The sequence below is a fragment of the Bolinopsis microptera genome, chromosome 6 (assembly GCF_026151205.1).
Source record: "Bolinopsis microptera isolate Bmic1 chromosome 6, MBARI_Bmic_1.0, whole genome shotgun sequence".
Lineage (NCBI taxonomy): Eukaryota > Metazoa > Ctenophora > Tentaculata > Lobata > Bolinopsidae > Bolinopsis > Bolinopsis microptera.
The window spans coordinates 544,115-560,890 of NC_087077.1; the positions used below are offsets into that span (position 1 = coordinate 544,115).

Sequence of the window (16,776 nt, forward strand, 5' to 3'; positions counted from 1 at the left end):
ACCTCAGGAGGGAACTCAAAATCCGTATGCTCTCTATAATAGGTCCTTAAGACTGTTGATTACTCTATCATTTTGATTTACCTTCAATCTTATTGTTATATATTTCAAATATTATACTTTATCTTGGATGCTAATTCTAATAGTCTTATTATATAATATATATACTATATTCAAGCAAATTTAACGTTTTTCAGTATATTTTAATAAGAAGATTTCATCCGAACTATGGTGTTTTATCCGAACTATGGTGTTTTATCCGAACTGTGGTGTTTTATCCGAACTATGGTGTTTTATCCGAACTATGGTGTTTTACTATCTAATATATTTAAAAGAGAGCATTATGATATAGAAAGTATAACCTATTTATTAGTATTTTCTGTTCGAACTGTATGTCTCTTCAACTGGATTCGAATTTGTTTAGACTTAAATTATCTATGACGTTCTCAGTAAATAGGTATTTATGATACTTACTTTAGTCTTTAGGTAAATGAATGCTCTAAATATGTTTTTATTGTGTCGCCCAAGACATCCATCACAGAATGCTTTATACAGATTAAACATTTCATTTAAGTATTGAGGCACAAAAAGAGCTTACCTTTTTTGGTACCTGCTATAAAAGAGAGAGACCTATTTTTCAATAGATCCAGCCCGGCAGCAGCCCCTTGGTATACTTGAGGGTCTGCCTGAGTGTGCTCCTGAACCCTCTGTTGCCTTTGACCTCACAACGGTATCCAAGAAGGAGTTTGAGGAGGTTGTAAAGAAGGCAAGGAGCAAGAGTGCCCCGGGTAACAACGGGATCCCGTACACAGTGTACAAGAGATGTCCTGGTATTGCCAAGAATCTCTGGGACCTGTTAAGAACTGGATATAAGTTAGAAGAATATCCTGACAATTGTAGGTATTTCGAGGGTGTCTACATCCCAAAGGCGGATGGCGACTTTTCACCAAGTTCAGGACGGCCTATTTCCCTGGGTAACATTCAAGGGAAGATTTATTTGGCGATCCTGGCGAAGAGGTTGACCAGCTTTGTTGTCTCGAATGGATATATAGACCTCTCTATACAGAAGGGTGGTGTGCCAGGCGTCCGTGGGTGCACGGAGCATTTTGGTGCCATGTGGGAGGTACTGAAGGAGGCAAAGGTCAAGAAGAAGGATCTGAGTGTGGTATGGCTTGACCTGGCTAACGCTTACGGAGCGGTACCCCATGTTCTGATTGCCAGGGCCCTCCGTTTCTACAACGTCCCCGAGAAGGTTATCAATATTATCCTACGGTACTTCTCCGGGGTATTCGGAAGGTTCTCCTCAAGAACGGTGACATCAGACTGGCAGCAGTTTGAGATAGGAATCTTCATGGGGTGTGTGATATCAGTCATCTTGTTTGTCTTGTGCATGAACCTTGGGCATGAACACCTAAAGTCTAAGGTTCCGAGAAGCATTGAGTACATCAAGGATGACACACCGATACCAACTCTGAAGCTGTTTATGGACGATAGCTGTCTGACGACCGCACGTGCAGAGGATATGCAAACGTTACTCAATGTGTTTCAGAAGTACGTGGACTGGTCCAGATTTAAGTTAAAGTCCTCCAAGTCCAGAGCACTGGTGTTGAAGAAGGGAGTGGCTGTGAGGTGGGTTGAGGAGGTAGTGGTAGGAGAGGAGGAGGTGGAGAGAGAAGAGGTGTGTTTGCAGTTGGGTGGTGAGGTGATTCCGAATGTGTCAGAGAAGCCGATAAAATTCCTTGGGAGATGGATAAGAGTGGAAGGAAATGACAAATCAGTCATCGACTCAACCAAGGTCGACCTTAACACTTTTCTTCGGAGACTCGATGAAAGTTCCCTTACTGGACTCCAGAAGTGCTGGGGATATCAGTACATGGTCCTTCCAAAACTGAAGTGGCCTCTTGCCATCTATGATATTCCGATCACAGCAGTTACCAGATGGGAACAGAATACCAATAGTTTCCTCAGGAAGTGGTTAGGGGTGGGGCACACTCTGAGTGGTCTTTGTCTGTTCAGTCAATCATCCAGTGTGGCCTTACCGGTGAGCAGTTTGACAGATACATGGAAGATAGAGAAGTGTCGACTGTTGCAATCCTATCAGACATCTAAGGATGACCTGATTAAAGCAGTCCAGCCCCAAGTTCGTTCTGGTAGAGTTTGGAGGCCTGAGACAGAACTGGAAGAGGCCAGAAGAGATTTGGTCTGTGAATCGGTGCGAGGGATGGTGCAACCTCAAAAAAGAGTTGGCATCGGTTTTGGTGACTGGAAAAAACCTTGGGAGAGGATGGATGAACGGGAAAGAGAGAGGGAGGTTATGCTGAGAGTGAAGGAGAACATTGAAAGAGAGAGGGAGGTGCAAGTAGGTTCTCTGGAGATGCAGAGCAGGTGGGGTGAGTGGAGAGAGCTCGTAATGAAGACGGATTTGAGCTGGCATACACTTTTTAAGTATGGTGACTCACTTATTGGGTTCATGCTAAGTGCTGTGTACGGCACCCTCTTAACCCCCTCTATGGTTTCCAAGTGGAGTGAAGATGAGGATGGGAAGTGCAAGTTATGTGAGGAGAGGATGGGCACCATTCAGCACATTTTGGCTGGGTGTAAGGTGGCCCTTAGTCAAGGAAGGTATAGATGGCGGCACGACAAGGTTCTGAAGCAGATCTCTGAACAGGTTGTCTTCCATTGTGATCGCCGAGTGAACACTTATAAGAACAAGGCCGGCGATGGAAGGCAGTTCATTGATTTTGTTCCTGCTGGGAAAAGAAAAGCAGGTACAGACGACCGGAAGGAGAGTCGTGGTTTTGGGATCCTGAGTGGGTATCGGGATTGGATAGTGCTGTCAGACCTTGAGGGGCAGCTTAAGTTTCCCAGTGAGATTGTGGAAACACGGCTGAGGCCGGACCTTGTGATATTCTCAAGGTCGGCAAAGACAGTTATTTGGTGGGAGCTAACAGTACCATCTGAAGAGCGGATCGCTGAATCGCACGAGTACAAGCTCGACCGATACAGCGGTCTGCAGGCTGAGATTCAGGCGGAAGGTTGGTGCTGTTATAATGCCGCAGTCGAAGTTGGAGCTAGGGGAGTGGTTGCGCAGAGTTTGGAGAGAGCTGCGAGGAGGATTGGTTTTAGGGGAAGAGAGCTGAAGAAGCTGGTACGGGACAGTGGGAAAGAGGCAGCCCACTGTTCCAGATGGATCTACTTGTTATCGAGAAAGAGGGAGTGGGAGTTCAGGAAGGTTGGAGCTTGAGAGTTCACTATAACATCTAGAGGTACCATAAACGTTATCTCGTCGCCAATTGCGAGCTCTAACGGGTCTCCTCAAGTGACTCTCGGATCAGATGGTGGTTCAAGGGTGGACTGCTGGGGCGCCTGACAGGAAACCGTATTGCGATTAAAGCCCCGAAACGGTGTCAGGTTGGTAACTGATGATTCTGATCCATGCTCCTGTGAGTTTTGCTGTTGTATCTCAACTCGCTAAACTGAGGCATCTCCGCATCTTGGGTGAATATGCGTACATCTTCATACTAAACCCAGGTGTGGCATGTGTCAGTGAATACGGGCGAGCGGATGCAATAGCGAAGGTGGTGTGACAAGGCCTAAAAGACACAGTCAGATAGTTGTCAGCTCGCTGACTGTAAGGGAGAAGGTATATCCGTATTTCGCTGCTACTGATGCAGTCCTTGATCTGGCAATCAAGGCTTCTCTGTTTTTCGTCTAACTATGTACCGTTGGGCTTGTGGAACCCGTCAGGGGGACATACATAGGTTAGAATGGTTTTGTGCACCAAGAGGAGTGAGGGAATGAGGGTTGAAGAGAGAGAGCTAGAGAGTTGTTAGGGTGGTTAGGATCAGTAGGTGGAGTGTTTGGTTGGAGCGTTCTGTTTTTGCTGTATAGCATTTTAGTCACTCCGCAGTTTATTAACTGTGTCTCAACTCTATATTCAAGCAAATTTAACGTTTTTCAGTATATTTTAATAAGAAGATTTCATCCGAACTATGGTGTTTTATCCGAACTATGGTGTTTTATCCGAACTGTGGTGTTTTATCCGAACTATGGTGTTTTATCCGAACTATGGTGTTTTACTATCTAATATATTTAAAAGAGAGCATTATGATATAGAAAGTATAACCTATTTATTAGTATTTTCTGTTCGAACTGTATGTCTCTTCAACTGGATTCGAATTTGTTTAGACTTAAATTATCTATGACGTTCTCAGTAAATAGGTATTTATGATACTTACTTTAGTCTTTAGGTAAATGAATGCTCTAAATATGTTTTTATTGTGTCGCCCAAGACATCCATCACAGAATGCTTTATACAGATTAAACATTTCATTTAAGTATTGAGGCACAAAAAGAGCTTACCTTTTTTGGTACCTGCTATAAAAGAGAGAGACCTATTTTTCAATAGATTTGCTCAGCCTCGACAGCTTTCGCAAATACTTGTTAGAAATAGAGCCTATTATATCCTTTTTGGAACCTGCTATAAATGCGAGAGACCCGTTGTTGTCGAATTTGAGAGGACGAAAAAAATCTTTATATTTGAACTCCAATCCCGTTAGGTCCATTCCTTGTTTTGATATACAATCTATATCTCCAAGCCACGCATTGGCTCCATGGAATTCTCTTCCACTCGGGTTGAGATGCATAATTAATGTTTCAAGCGAATTTTGAAGAACCATTTATACAATCACTGTTTATTTCTTTTCTTTTCGACGTACTCTAGTTCGACAACTAAGGTTCGCCAGAAATCATCCCTGTAGAACTTGGGTACGTGTCCAGTTCACAAAGCATACTATAGTTTGACAAATATTCTCGCTCGATTTTTTGCTTGTGATCCAACAGATCAAGTGGTATTCATGAGGACCGATTTTCGTGATTTAGAGTGGACTACTTGAAGTATGTGTCGAACTAGAGTCCAGATATCGTACTCTAGTTCGACAGAGTCGAGCTTTAGGGTTTGTCGAACTACAGTACGTGTTGAACTAGGGTACGTTTCGAACTAGAATACGTTTACAAATTCTTTGCGTGATCTTGATTTCTGAGTATAGAGGTTGCAGTTATGTTATAAATATTGTAGATTATGAATATTTATGGATATAGTGCCGTATATAATTTGACATATTATAGGCGTGTTAAGTCGATAAATTTACGGTTACAAATATCCTTCGCCGCTGGGTAGATGCTTTGGAGCGTCACTTTGCGTGTTTGTTAAGTTAATGTTGTCTTAATGTTGTCTTATTGTTGTCTTAATGTTGTCTTAATGTTGTCTTATTGTTGTCTTAAATGTTGTCTTATTGTTGCATCGGTGTTTGTTCTAGTTGCTTCGTCGATAAAATAAATATGGAAGGAGAATAACAATCAATCCTATCGTAGCCAAAGAAAGGTGATGTTCCCATCGCATATTAGATGCGTTCTGGTAACAACCTTCATCTCCCTCTTTACAACAGCGAAAGGTAACGATATCCTGCTCCTTGAAGATAGCAACGAGCTAGGCATTAAATTCGTAAACAGGGAGAAGGTTCAGTGTGCTGGCTTGGTATACCAGCGACCAGCATCCTTCTTCAAACCCAACACCTACAACATGACAAATGTGTGCCAATTTGCTCTAAACTACTTCGACCTGATCGCTGGAGCGCTGACTCAACATCTTCAGATCCCTGAAGCTGTGCTGAATGGGACCTCTTGGTACTGCCACATTGCTCCCGAGTCTGTATGTGATGAACACTCAATATGTCTGACTGACGAGTGCGAGTGTACAAACTCCTCTGTCTTCCACTGTAAAGACGGTTCTGGTTGCATCTCCTTCAACAAGCTCTGTGATGGTTCCCAGAACTGTATAGATGGTTCTGACGAGAGTCTATGTGAGGGACAGGTTGAGATAGTGTGCCCGGATCTCCAGCCACATTCTCTCTCCCTTCAACCCCTGAAGTTCTGTAGGAACACTGATACCAGTACACTACTCCTCAAATCGTTCAACTGTACCCTTTCACCTGCAGCTGCTTCACTGAATTGCACAAATACGCTCCTGACCTCTGAAAGCATTGCAGAAGAATATAGTGAAATGCCTCTTTACAAATGCCTGGGTACAGTTTTCTCTGACTTCCTCCTTCGTTATAATCGATCGGACGCGTATATAGTCTCCAAATACTGCAAGAAAAACTGCAGCAAGGAATTTTCAACGGACATGTGGGCAAAATTCTGCGATCATCTCTATTTAGGTGAAACTTCTTCCTCAACCTTCTCGCTGGACTATGTCTTTAACTGTGAACCGAAACCGTTTGCATTAGAAACAGTTCACATCTCAGTGGTATGTGACGGTAAGAAAGATTGTAAAGACGGAGCAGACGAGACTGGGTGTCCGGGGAGGTTCTACTGCTCTCCCAACTCCTCCAACGAATGGGTGTCACCTGATAAGCTCTGTGATAAGGTTAAAGACTGTTCCAATGGACAGGACGAGTGTGGGACCTGTGACATGGGCTCCTTCTCCTCCTCTCAGTATCTCATTCACAACAAGATCGTCATCTTCTCTACTGCTGTCGCTGGACTTGCAATGATCCTTCTGAACTCGTACGTTGGTTTAGAGTGCTATCAGAGTACACCGACCTCTAAAGTAGGAAAGGTTGATCGGTTAATACGGCTACAAGTCTGTTTCTACGACGGATTAATGGGGATTTACAACCTGTCCATCGTATTAGCAGCTATTGTCTTACGAGAAAAAGGCGATTACTGCTTCTTCGACCAGATATGGAGATCTGGAATATTTTGCTCTATCCTTGGAGTGCTTTTCTCAGTTTCATCTAGCGGATCACTTATGGCAATTGCTCTTATGAGCATCGTGAGATGCCTCATCTGTACCCGGACTATTAACAATGTAAGAAATTCGATAATTCATTTTACCTCCGTGACTCTGCTGGTGATGAATTTGCTGAACTCTGTAGTGCCCATTCTACCGGTTGCATCTATTCAGGACATCTTCAGAACACAAGCTTTTTTCACTAACTTTAAGGACAACCCTTTCATAACTTCTGGTATTGTTGACGTGGCCAGGCTGAACTACCTCCACGAGGAATACTTCTCGTCCACCACAGACTTGTACAATACAGTTAAAAACCTCAACAATATCACGTCAAAAGACGGGCTGTTCGATATGGTAGAAATAGGGTACTACGGCAACAACCGCATGTGTATCCACAATATCTTCAAGAAACAAGATTCCTACTTGTTTTACAAGCTGTTCTACTTCACAATCCTACTCATAGTTCTGGTGATAGTTGCTCTTACATACCTTATAATCCTGTTTAAGAAGATAAGATCTCACAGAAGACTAAGAAATATGGGTGCTGCACAAGATCAAGAGAGAGATGATGAGATCTCCTCGATGAAGGTGAAGATTTTCCTGATGATAGGAACTCAGCTACTGAGTTGGACTTCCCTCATCTTAGTTGCCAGTTATTATCAATTTCTTGATGACAACCCCCCTGACGTAACGTTTGAGGTGTTTGCCTTGGTTGTAATACCGGTAAACAGCCTTCTCAACCCCATTTTCTATAGTGGACTCTACAGTAAGTTCAACAAACTTTCCTGTAGGGTCTTGCTCAGAGTCGAAGAGAGGACTTCCGGAGCACCTCGCACCCCTGAAATAGAAATGAATCCCATGAACGAAATTGTTTCCGAGGATGAGCAGCCAGGAGAGAGAAAAGTTAGAGTGAATACATGTGTCACAGAAGATGGACATCTGGAAGAGATTAGCTGATAAGTCTGAACAGTCATTTAACGAATGAAAGTTCATCTTTAAGTGGATTTGTAATATTTAGTGTTCATTTATTTAGCTTCTCTAGTTTGCAAAATTTGAATAAAACGGAGTTTATTTTATCTCTTACAAACTGTTAATAACACAGTTGATTGACAGAGGAGAGACTTGAGGCAATGTGATGGATAGTGTCTTCTCCCCTCAAAAAACATTACCGCCACAAGGTTGGGCTGTTTCCATAAGACAAAAGATAGAGAGACAGTTACTTCGTATAACAAAAGAAGAAACATCTCTGACGTTGAATTGACGAGGTTACCTTTTATTGTTGCAGTTGCTGGGGGAGAATGGTGAATATTGACGAGGTTACCTTTTATTGTTGCAGTTGCTGGGGGAGAATGGTGAATATTGACGAGGTTACCTTTTATTGTTGCAGTTGCTGGGGGAGAATGGTGAATATTTGACGAGGTTACCTTTTATTGTTGCAGTTGCTGGGGGAGAATGGTGAATATTGACGAGGTTACCTTTTATTGTTGCAGTTGCTGGGGGAGAATGGTGAATATTGACGAGGTTACCTTTTATTGTTGCAGTTGCTGGGGGAGAATGGTGAATATTGACGAGGTTACCTTTTATTGTTGCAGTTGCTGGGGGAGAATGGTGAATATTGACGAGGTTACCTTTTATTGTTGCAGTTGCTGGGGGAGAATGGTGAATATTGACGAGGTTACCTTTTATTGTTGCAGTTGCTGGGGGAGAATGGTGAATATTTGACGAGGTTACCTTTTATTGTTGCAGTTGCTGGGGGAGAATGGTGAATATTGACGAGGTTACCTTTTATTGTTGCAGTCAAGGTTGTTAAATACGTATTAGGAGGGAATACGTATTGGAATACGAATACGTATTAATCCTCGAAAATTGACGTATTACAACGTATTCTTTATTCCAAAAATTCAAATATGTTGAGGGGACTGAACTTTAGAAAATGGTCTTAAACTTTGATAATTTCATTATCGTTTTAGGAAACGAAATCATTAAATATGTATTAAATATTAATATGTAATTGATAATTTCGCAAAAAATGTTAGCTTATTATCCATGAAATTTGATTACAAATTTAAGTTATCATGTATAACTGCACTCCTTTAATGCATGATCAATGATGAGGGTGGCGCACAGCTGTAATGTTTCATTTTGACAAATCAGCGTATTACGGCGTATTATGGCGTATTCGTAGACGTATTTAACAATCCATAGAAATTACCGTATTCCGGCGTATTACGACGTATTCTTTATTGGAACCGAATACGTCGTATTCTTTCACGAAAATTTGACGTATTTAACAACCTTGGTTGCAGTTGCTGGGGGAGAATGGTGAATATTGACGAGGTTACCTTTTATTGTTGCAGTTGCTGGGGGAGAATGGTGAATATTGACGAGGTTACCTTTTATTGTTGCAGTTGCTGGGGGAGAATGGTGAATATTTGACGAGGTTACCTTTTATTGTTGCAGTTGCTGGGGGAGAATGGTGAATATTGACGAGGTTACCTTTTATTGTTGCAGTTGCTGGGGGAGAATGGTGAATATTTGACGAGGTTACCTTTTATTGTTGCAGTTGCTGGGGGAGAATGGTGAATATTGACGAGGTTACCTTTTATTGTTGCAGTTGCTGGGGGAGAATGGTGAATATTGACGAGGTTACCTTTTATTGTTGCAGTTGCTGGGGGAGAATGGTGAATATTGACGAGGTTACCTTTTATTGTTGCAGTTGCTGGGGGAGAATGGTGAATATTGACGAGGTTACCTTTTATTGTTGCAGTTGCTGGGGGAGAATGGTGAATATTGACGAGGTTACCTTTTATTGTTGCAGTTGCTGGGGGAGAATGGTGAATATTGACGAGGTTACCTTTTATTGTTGCAGTTGCTGGGGGAGAATGGTGAATATTGACGAGGTTACCTTTTATTGTTGCAGTTGCTGGGGGAGAATGGTGAATATTGACGAGGTTACCTTTTATTGTTGCAGTTGCTGGGGGAGAATGGTGAATATTGACGAGGTTACCTTTTATTGTTGCAGTTGCTGGGGGAGAATGGTGAATATTGACGAGGTTACCTTTTATTGTTGCAGTTGCTGGGGGAGAATGGTGAATATTGACGAGGTTACCTTTTATTGTTGCAGTTGCTGGGGGAGAATGGTGAATATTGACGAGGTTACCTTTTATTGTTGCAGTTGCTGGGGGAGAATGGTGAATATTGACGAGGTTACCTTTTATTGTTGCAGTTGCTGGGGGAGAATGGTGAATATTGACGAGGTTACCTTTTATTGTTGCAGTTGCTGGGGGAGAATGGTGAATATTTGACGAGGTTACCTTTTATTGTTGCAGTTGCTGGGGGAGAATGGTGAATATTGACGAGGTTACCTTTTATTGTTGCAGTTGCTGGGGGAGAATGGTGAATATTGACGAGGTTACCTTTTATTGTTGCAGTTGCTGGGGGAGAATGGTGAATATTGACGAGGTTACCTTTTATTGTTGCAGTTGCTGGGGGAGAATGGTGAATATTGACGAGGTTACCTTTTATTGTTGCAGTTGCTGGGGGAGAATGGTGAATATTGACGAGGTTACCTTTTATTGTTGCAGTTGCTGGGGGAGAATGGTGAATATTGACGAGGTTACCTTTTATTGTTGCAGTTGCTGGGGGAGAATGGTGAATATTGACGAGGTTACCTTTTATTGTTGCAGTTGCTGGGGGAGAATGGTGAATATTGACGAGGTTACCTTTTATTGTTGCAGTTGCTGGGGGAGAATGGTGAATATTGACGAGGTTACCTTTTATTGTTGCAGTTGCTGGGGGAGAATGGTGAATATTGACGAGGTTACCTTTTATTGTTGCAGTTGCTGGGGGAGAATGGTGAATATTGACGAGGTTACCTTTTATTGTTGCAGTTGCTGGGGGAGAATGGTGAATATTGACGAGGTTACCTTTTATTGTTGCAGTTGCTGGGGGAGAATGGTGAATATTGACGAGGTTACCTTTTATTGTTGCAGTTGCTGGGGGAGAATGGTGAATATTGACGAGGTTACCTTTTATTGTTGCAGTTGCTGGGGGAGAATGGTGAATATTGACGAGGTTACCTTTTATTGTTGCAGTTGCTGGGGGAGAATGGTGAATATTTGACGAGGTTACCTTTTATTGTTGCAGTTGCTGGGGGAGAATGGTGAATATTGACGAGGTTACCTTTTATTGTTGCAGTTGCTGGGGGAGAATGGTGAATATTTGACGAGGTTACCTTTTATTGTTGCAGTTGCTGGGGGAGAATGGTGAATATTGACGAGGTTACCTTTTATTGTTGCAGTTGCTGGGGGAGAATGGTGAATATTTGACGAGGTTACCTTTTATTGTTGCAGTTGCTGGGGGAGAATGGTGAATATTTGACGAGGTTACCTTTTATTGTTGCAGTTGCTGGGGGAGAATGGTGAATATTTGACGAGGTTACCTTTTATTGTTGCAGTTGCTGGGGGAGAATGGTGAATATTTGACGAGGTTACCTTTTATTGTTGCAGTTGCTGGGGGAGAATGGTGAATATTTGACGAGGTTACCTTTTATTGTTGCAGTTGCTGGGGGAGAATGGTGAATATTTGACGAGGTTACCTTTTATTGTTGCAGTTGCTGGGGGAGAATGGTGAATATTTGACGAGGTTACCTTTTATTGTTGCAGTTGCTGGGGGAGAATGGTGAATATTTGACGAGGTTACCTTTTATTGTTGCAGTTGCTGGGGGAGAATGGTGAATATTTTCTCATTCGAATACCACAGCTTTACGTTGTTTAAAAAAAAAAGGTATGTGCATCACAGAATAAATTCATTTGCTATGGCTATGCTGTGGGGACCAAACCTACACCGTTCCATATTCTGCAAGCTCGGTGACCCGCTTCATTTTGTGTATCGGTAGGATTATCAACAAATAACACTGTGGTTATTGCTCAAAATAAATTATGATACCAGAACAAATTCAATCGTTATATGGCAATGGTTGGAACCTACCATCGAAATACACAATCACATTCGTCTTTTGTATGTGTAAAATAGATTATACGACACACACTTCTCCATCAGTATATACCTGAGCAGACGCGCAGTGCACTGTAGTAGCAGATATTTGTGTTTCCCTTGTACGAGGACGCTTAACAATCATAACAGCCGTGTTATAACGCATTTTGATAATTACAAATCATTCCACTCCACTTCACTCTCCCACTCCAATCAGATCCACGGAGACCACCCACGTGCCCACAGTTAACCAATCAGAGACCAGCTGTCAACTGTTATAAGTGAGTTCTCTCTTATCGAACGAGCTCGTAGTAGACCCCCCACCCAACGGTGCTGCATGTCAGTTCAAATCACTGTGATTGATTTAACCAACAGATACTCGTGTAATCTCCTGGTCTCGTCTATTAGTTAGATAGTGGTGGGATATGCCGGAGAGATGAGATCTAGAGAGAGGGGGAGAGGTCACGTGACACAGAGGATAAAGTGCCGGCTCCACACGACCACTTGTGTCTCTCACTCCCTGGGGGTATTATCTTGTCTCCTGGTTCCTAATGGTCGCTGTAACGCTGCTGTCTTCTGATTGGTTATCCAGGGGTCACGTGGGGGTGTTGGCAGGAATGTGAATGGGTGAATGAGCCGTGACATTGTGTTATGTCGACGTGTTGCAGTCACCAAAATGTGAACGATATTGTTCACAGCAAACGTGAGAGCGACATGATTAGCTTGCGGATCCTTGACTAAAGTTCATATTATCATATCGGAGATAAGAGAAGGTTTATAATGATTAATAAGTTGGATCAAGTGGAGCTATCAGGATTTAGGACTCCATTAACAAATTCATTAGAAAAATTGCATCTTCATGCAAGTATCAGCTTCTTCAGTTACATTATAATGATTCTTTAGTTATAAGGAATAAGGATGCAATGCTGCGTCAGTGATTGAGTGATGGGCTTATTAGCTCCGATATAAATTCTAAGGAATCCCAAAAGGGTGCTGATGGTTCAGTTATGACCACGACTGTCTACCTTAACACTCTAAATTCTTGATTTATTCGCCATCTGGACCTCCCCCAAAATAAGATAAGGCAACGAGAAGAGTTATCATGAAATTTGTAACATAAATTTATCGTTTCAGATATCAAAGATACTGGGTAACGACAGCCGGCTCCTACTCCCAACATACCAAACCCTCTTAGAAGATTCCAATACAGAAGTTCTCATAGCTTTAATACCTAATCTGGCTTCAGCTCTCAGATCTTTTGTTTCCCCTCCCCTAAAGGTTAGCGAGTGTGGTCAGTTCAAAGTCTATTTTGCTAAATGAACGTTATATTTTTATCATTTCAGGCTACCCCCTCCATAGCTACTTAACAATATAGCTATTGTGTAGAAATTAGCGTAAGATTTATCAAAAACCCATCTCGTCCTAGGCTGGATAACTTAATATGCGAACGATCCCTAAGAACAAAATGAAAGAAAATGATCCCATAATTTCGAACTATCAGCACTTAGTTTGATAGATTTGCTACGACCACCAGCCACTTCTTACTTTCGATACAGCAACCTCCTTTTAAATGTAGAAACTGGGATATTTGCTGCACACAAAGGCAATGCTAGATGTTAAAGCTGCAACCAGTTGTCCCCAACATAAATCTTAATATCGGATGTATGTAAGATTTGGACGCGGCATTATAATACACATGGAGGATTCGATTAGATTGCTCATGACAAGGTAAAGAGGTAAGGTTGTTGTTAGTAACGCAACCAAAACATCGTTTATAACCCTATAAATAGGTTGATATCGGGTTTATTTACAGGTCCCCTGCCCCCCCTGGCCCTGCCCCCGCTGGCCACACAACTCAGCCTGACATGATCCCGGCTTTAACTGTAGCTCAATTATTTCGAGACAAACACAAATTATTATATAATCGTTCGATTATTAAACGACACATGAAACGATAAGTTATAAGTTTTAACAGTAAATAATTAACCACATAATCATAGTTTTTTAACATCGGCCCGCACTGTAATAAAATTGTATTGTATTTAGTGTACATACAGCACCACATAAATTACGTTCTAATTAATTTTAGACTTGAGACAAATTGACTATCAGCTTAGTAATTTGACAACATCATTCAGATCTCACATCTCTTATTCAACGGAATACGGATGTCTGATAAACTAATGATAATATCTCCTGATGATATCCGATAAACTGATGATAATATCTCCTGACCCTGATATCTTTAACCCTCCAGGGACAGTCACCCACGATAGGATTACCGGACCTGATCCCTGCACTCCAGACCCAGGAAGACCAAATCAGCAAAACGCGGGAATGGCGCGCATACACCTCCCTAATTGAGGCCTGGTCAGAGTTCACTACTATTCTTACTCCTGAGCAGATTCACCAGAAGTTCGCTCCTCGGCTAGTCAAACTTATTTCTACTAACGTAAGTCTAACAACGGCTATGTTGCCTTTTGTTTACTTTTTATTGACCGTTCGTGTTATTTATCGACCGGATATTGAGTTGTGAGAATCTCATAACAACTCTATCTAGCTTGCTTGGCACAAATGCAAAATATACTTGTAAACATATTTCATTTCATTACAAAATTGAAATGGCTTTGTACAGTATTATTTCCCGCCTTAAAACCTCACCAGTTAACCTGCATAGGAAGGCTTGTTTTGACCGTGTCACGTGCTCAAACTAGTGTCACGTGCTCAAACTAGTAAACCTGGAATGTAAAGCAAGCCTTCCCACACGCAGCGTTTTGGTGTGCAGCGTGTGGTGGGTAGCGAGTATGAAGGTAGTACAGCCAACTTTTACTCAGCTATAAAATGTGATACGAGTTTGTAGAATAACTTAATATCAAGTTTTAATTTTTTAACAAATATATCACTCACACGAGTTTGATTCTATTTAGATGCTTATAAAACTTATAGATTGCATGCCTAGGTTTTTTACATACACGTCAAGGTCAACGCCTAACTCTATGAAGGCAAGTCAGTAATAATAATAGGTGCTTAAGGAAACATGTAATATTAAACTTAGATAATATGCACGCTTGTAAAATCAATAAGTAACTTAAACAATTGCAACTGCACGCTACTTCAAATCTTTGAAATTAAAATGCTCACTCCAGGTAACCACCAGTAAACGGTTTATCAGCTGATTTAAATTAAAATACCGAATAAGGAATGACTCATTATATGAAATTACCGTACATAATAAAAGGCGTGTATAATCGCAGAACTTTTGCTTTATTTCACTTTTATTGTGCTGTATTCTCACAGCTCGCACTCTTACAGGCGATGCTGCCAGTCAAAAGGGCGGTGCTCAAGACCCTAGTTAAGTTTCTACACACGTGCAAGTACGCGCAGCAGCGGCACGAGCTCGCCGTGCAGATCGTCAAAGGTATTTCAATCTTCCCAAGTTCAACGATTTGGTGATCGTTAACCGTTTAGTTTGCATATTTCGTAAAACTTCTAGATCTTTTCTTGAGAGATTTTAATTATTGACTCGTTTCCATTCATACTCTGATAAGGAGTTTAACACATCTCAAATTACCCATTGTATATCCAAAATGGGCTATCTAAACCCCAAAACGTTTAATATCGGACCTGTTCGGCGGCTGTTTACACGGACTTCCCATTATTGGCCGCCAAACATTCGAAATTTGTAATTTCTGTAATCCAACCCTACGGTTAGCACATGTAACCATGTTTTAAATTATTCTGATTGAAACTAGGGCCCCAGCCAAGATTTTGTGCCTGTTGGGGAACCATAGTTACCAATAATAACAATGATAATTCTCATGGCACATGGTGGTACAGTTTCGTGGTTAAATTATTCGATAATATTACCATTATTATTCATATTCCTGGTAAATGCTGATAAGTAACCTTTTGGTCTGTTTTCGGTGTTGTGTCAGTCTGTTTCCCATCGACAGTCTATTGAATGTAGTCAAAGAGGAATTCTTGGAATCTGGAATATTCAGTATAATATGGTAAGAATATTACGGGCTTATTAACAGATTAACACTTTAACAGTAACAGCTTGAACCTTGGGATAAAACCTGGGTACTGTAACCTAAACGCATCATTGGTCATGTGAACTCTGAATTACATGCAATTTTTATACCCTCCGAATGCTTTTAAAATAAAAGATCTCAAAAGTATAAAGAGTCAGGAATCGTTCACAATCACACATAACCTTTAGATCTCAGCCTTCTCAGCCATTCTAGATCATTCTAGTCCCCTCTCCCCTGGGAACAACACGAGCGTAATATTATGTTAATAGCATGAAAGATCCTCAACCATGTATTGGTAAGATGGGAAGGCAGCACGTTATTAACCATGTATTGGTAAGATGGGAAGGCAGCACGTTACCATGTATTGGTAAGATGGGAAGGCAGCACGTTACCATGTATTGGTAAGATGGGAAGGCAGCACGTTATTGACGTCCAACTAGCATTGTGTATTGTGCAGTATTGTTAAGCACACCATCGTCATCCTATTCTATCTTCATTATCTGCACATATTTTAAATACTTAAGTAACTGGTCTCTTCAATAAGTAACTGGTCTCGTCAGACCGCCCTTAATTATAACAGGCATATGTCGGGATACATTGCATATAGCGTATAGTCTGTTACTACTAGAAACGTGCTTTTAAACATTATCAGCTGATTGATTAGGCGGTAATGAGCTCTATTAGTTGGCAATGAGCCAGAAATACAGCTTTAGTTCATTTTTTACCTGGATCAACTTCCCACGGAACAATTCAGTGGTATACGAACCACAGTCAGGTATGTGGGAGTGTCACGTGTAAGTTTATTTTCTATTGTAAATTTACATGCGTAATATCGTTACAAGTTAGCTCAAGTATATAAGTGAAGATATAAACAAGAGCATAATACTTTTACGGCATGCACACTTAACTTTTACACTGTTCTGAGTTTGTAAACTGCAAGTACTTGCGACTGAA

General features: G+C 41.4%; 1 protein-coding gene across 3 annotated transcripts in view; it reads left to right on the forward strand.

The window, feature by feature from the left end:
* LOC134816471 (serine/threonine-protein phosphatase 4 regulatory subunit 4-like) overlaps positions 1-16,776 on the forward strand; it is a 32,907-nt gene that overhangs the window by 9,821 nt on the left and 6,310 nt on the right. For all 3 annotated transcript variants that reach the window (XM_063825325.1, XM_063825326.1, XM_063825327.1), the window contains exons 13-15: positions 12,923-13,066; positions 14,046-14,240; positions 15,101-15,206. In XM_063825325.1, the coding sequence (XP_063681395.1) occupies positions 12,923-13,066; positions 14,046-14,240; positions 15,101-15,206 (445 nt within the window). The remainder of the gene's footprint in view (positions 1-12,922; positions 13,067-14,045; positions 14,241-15,100; positions 15,207-16,776) is intronic.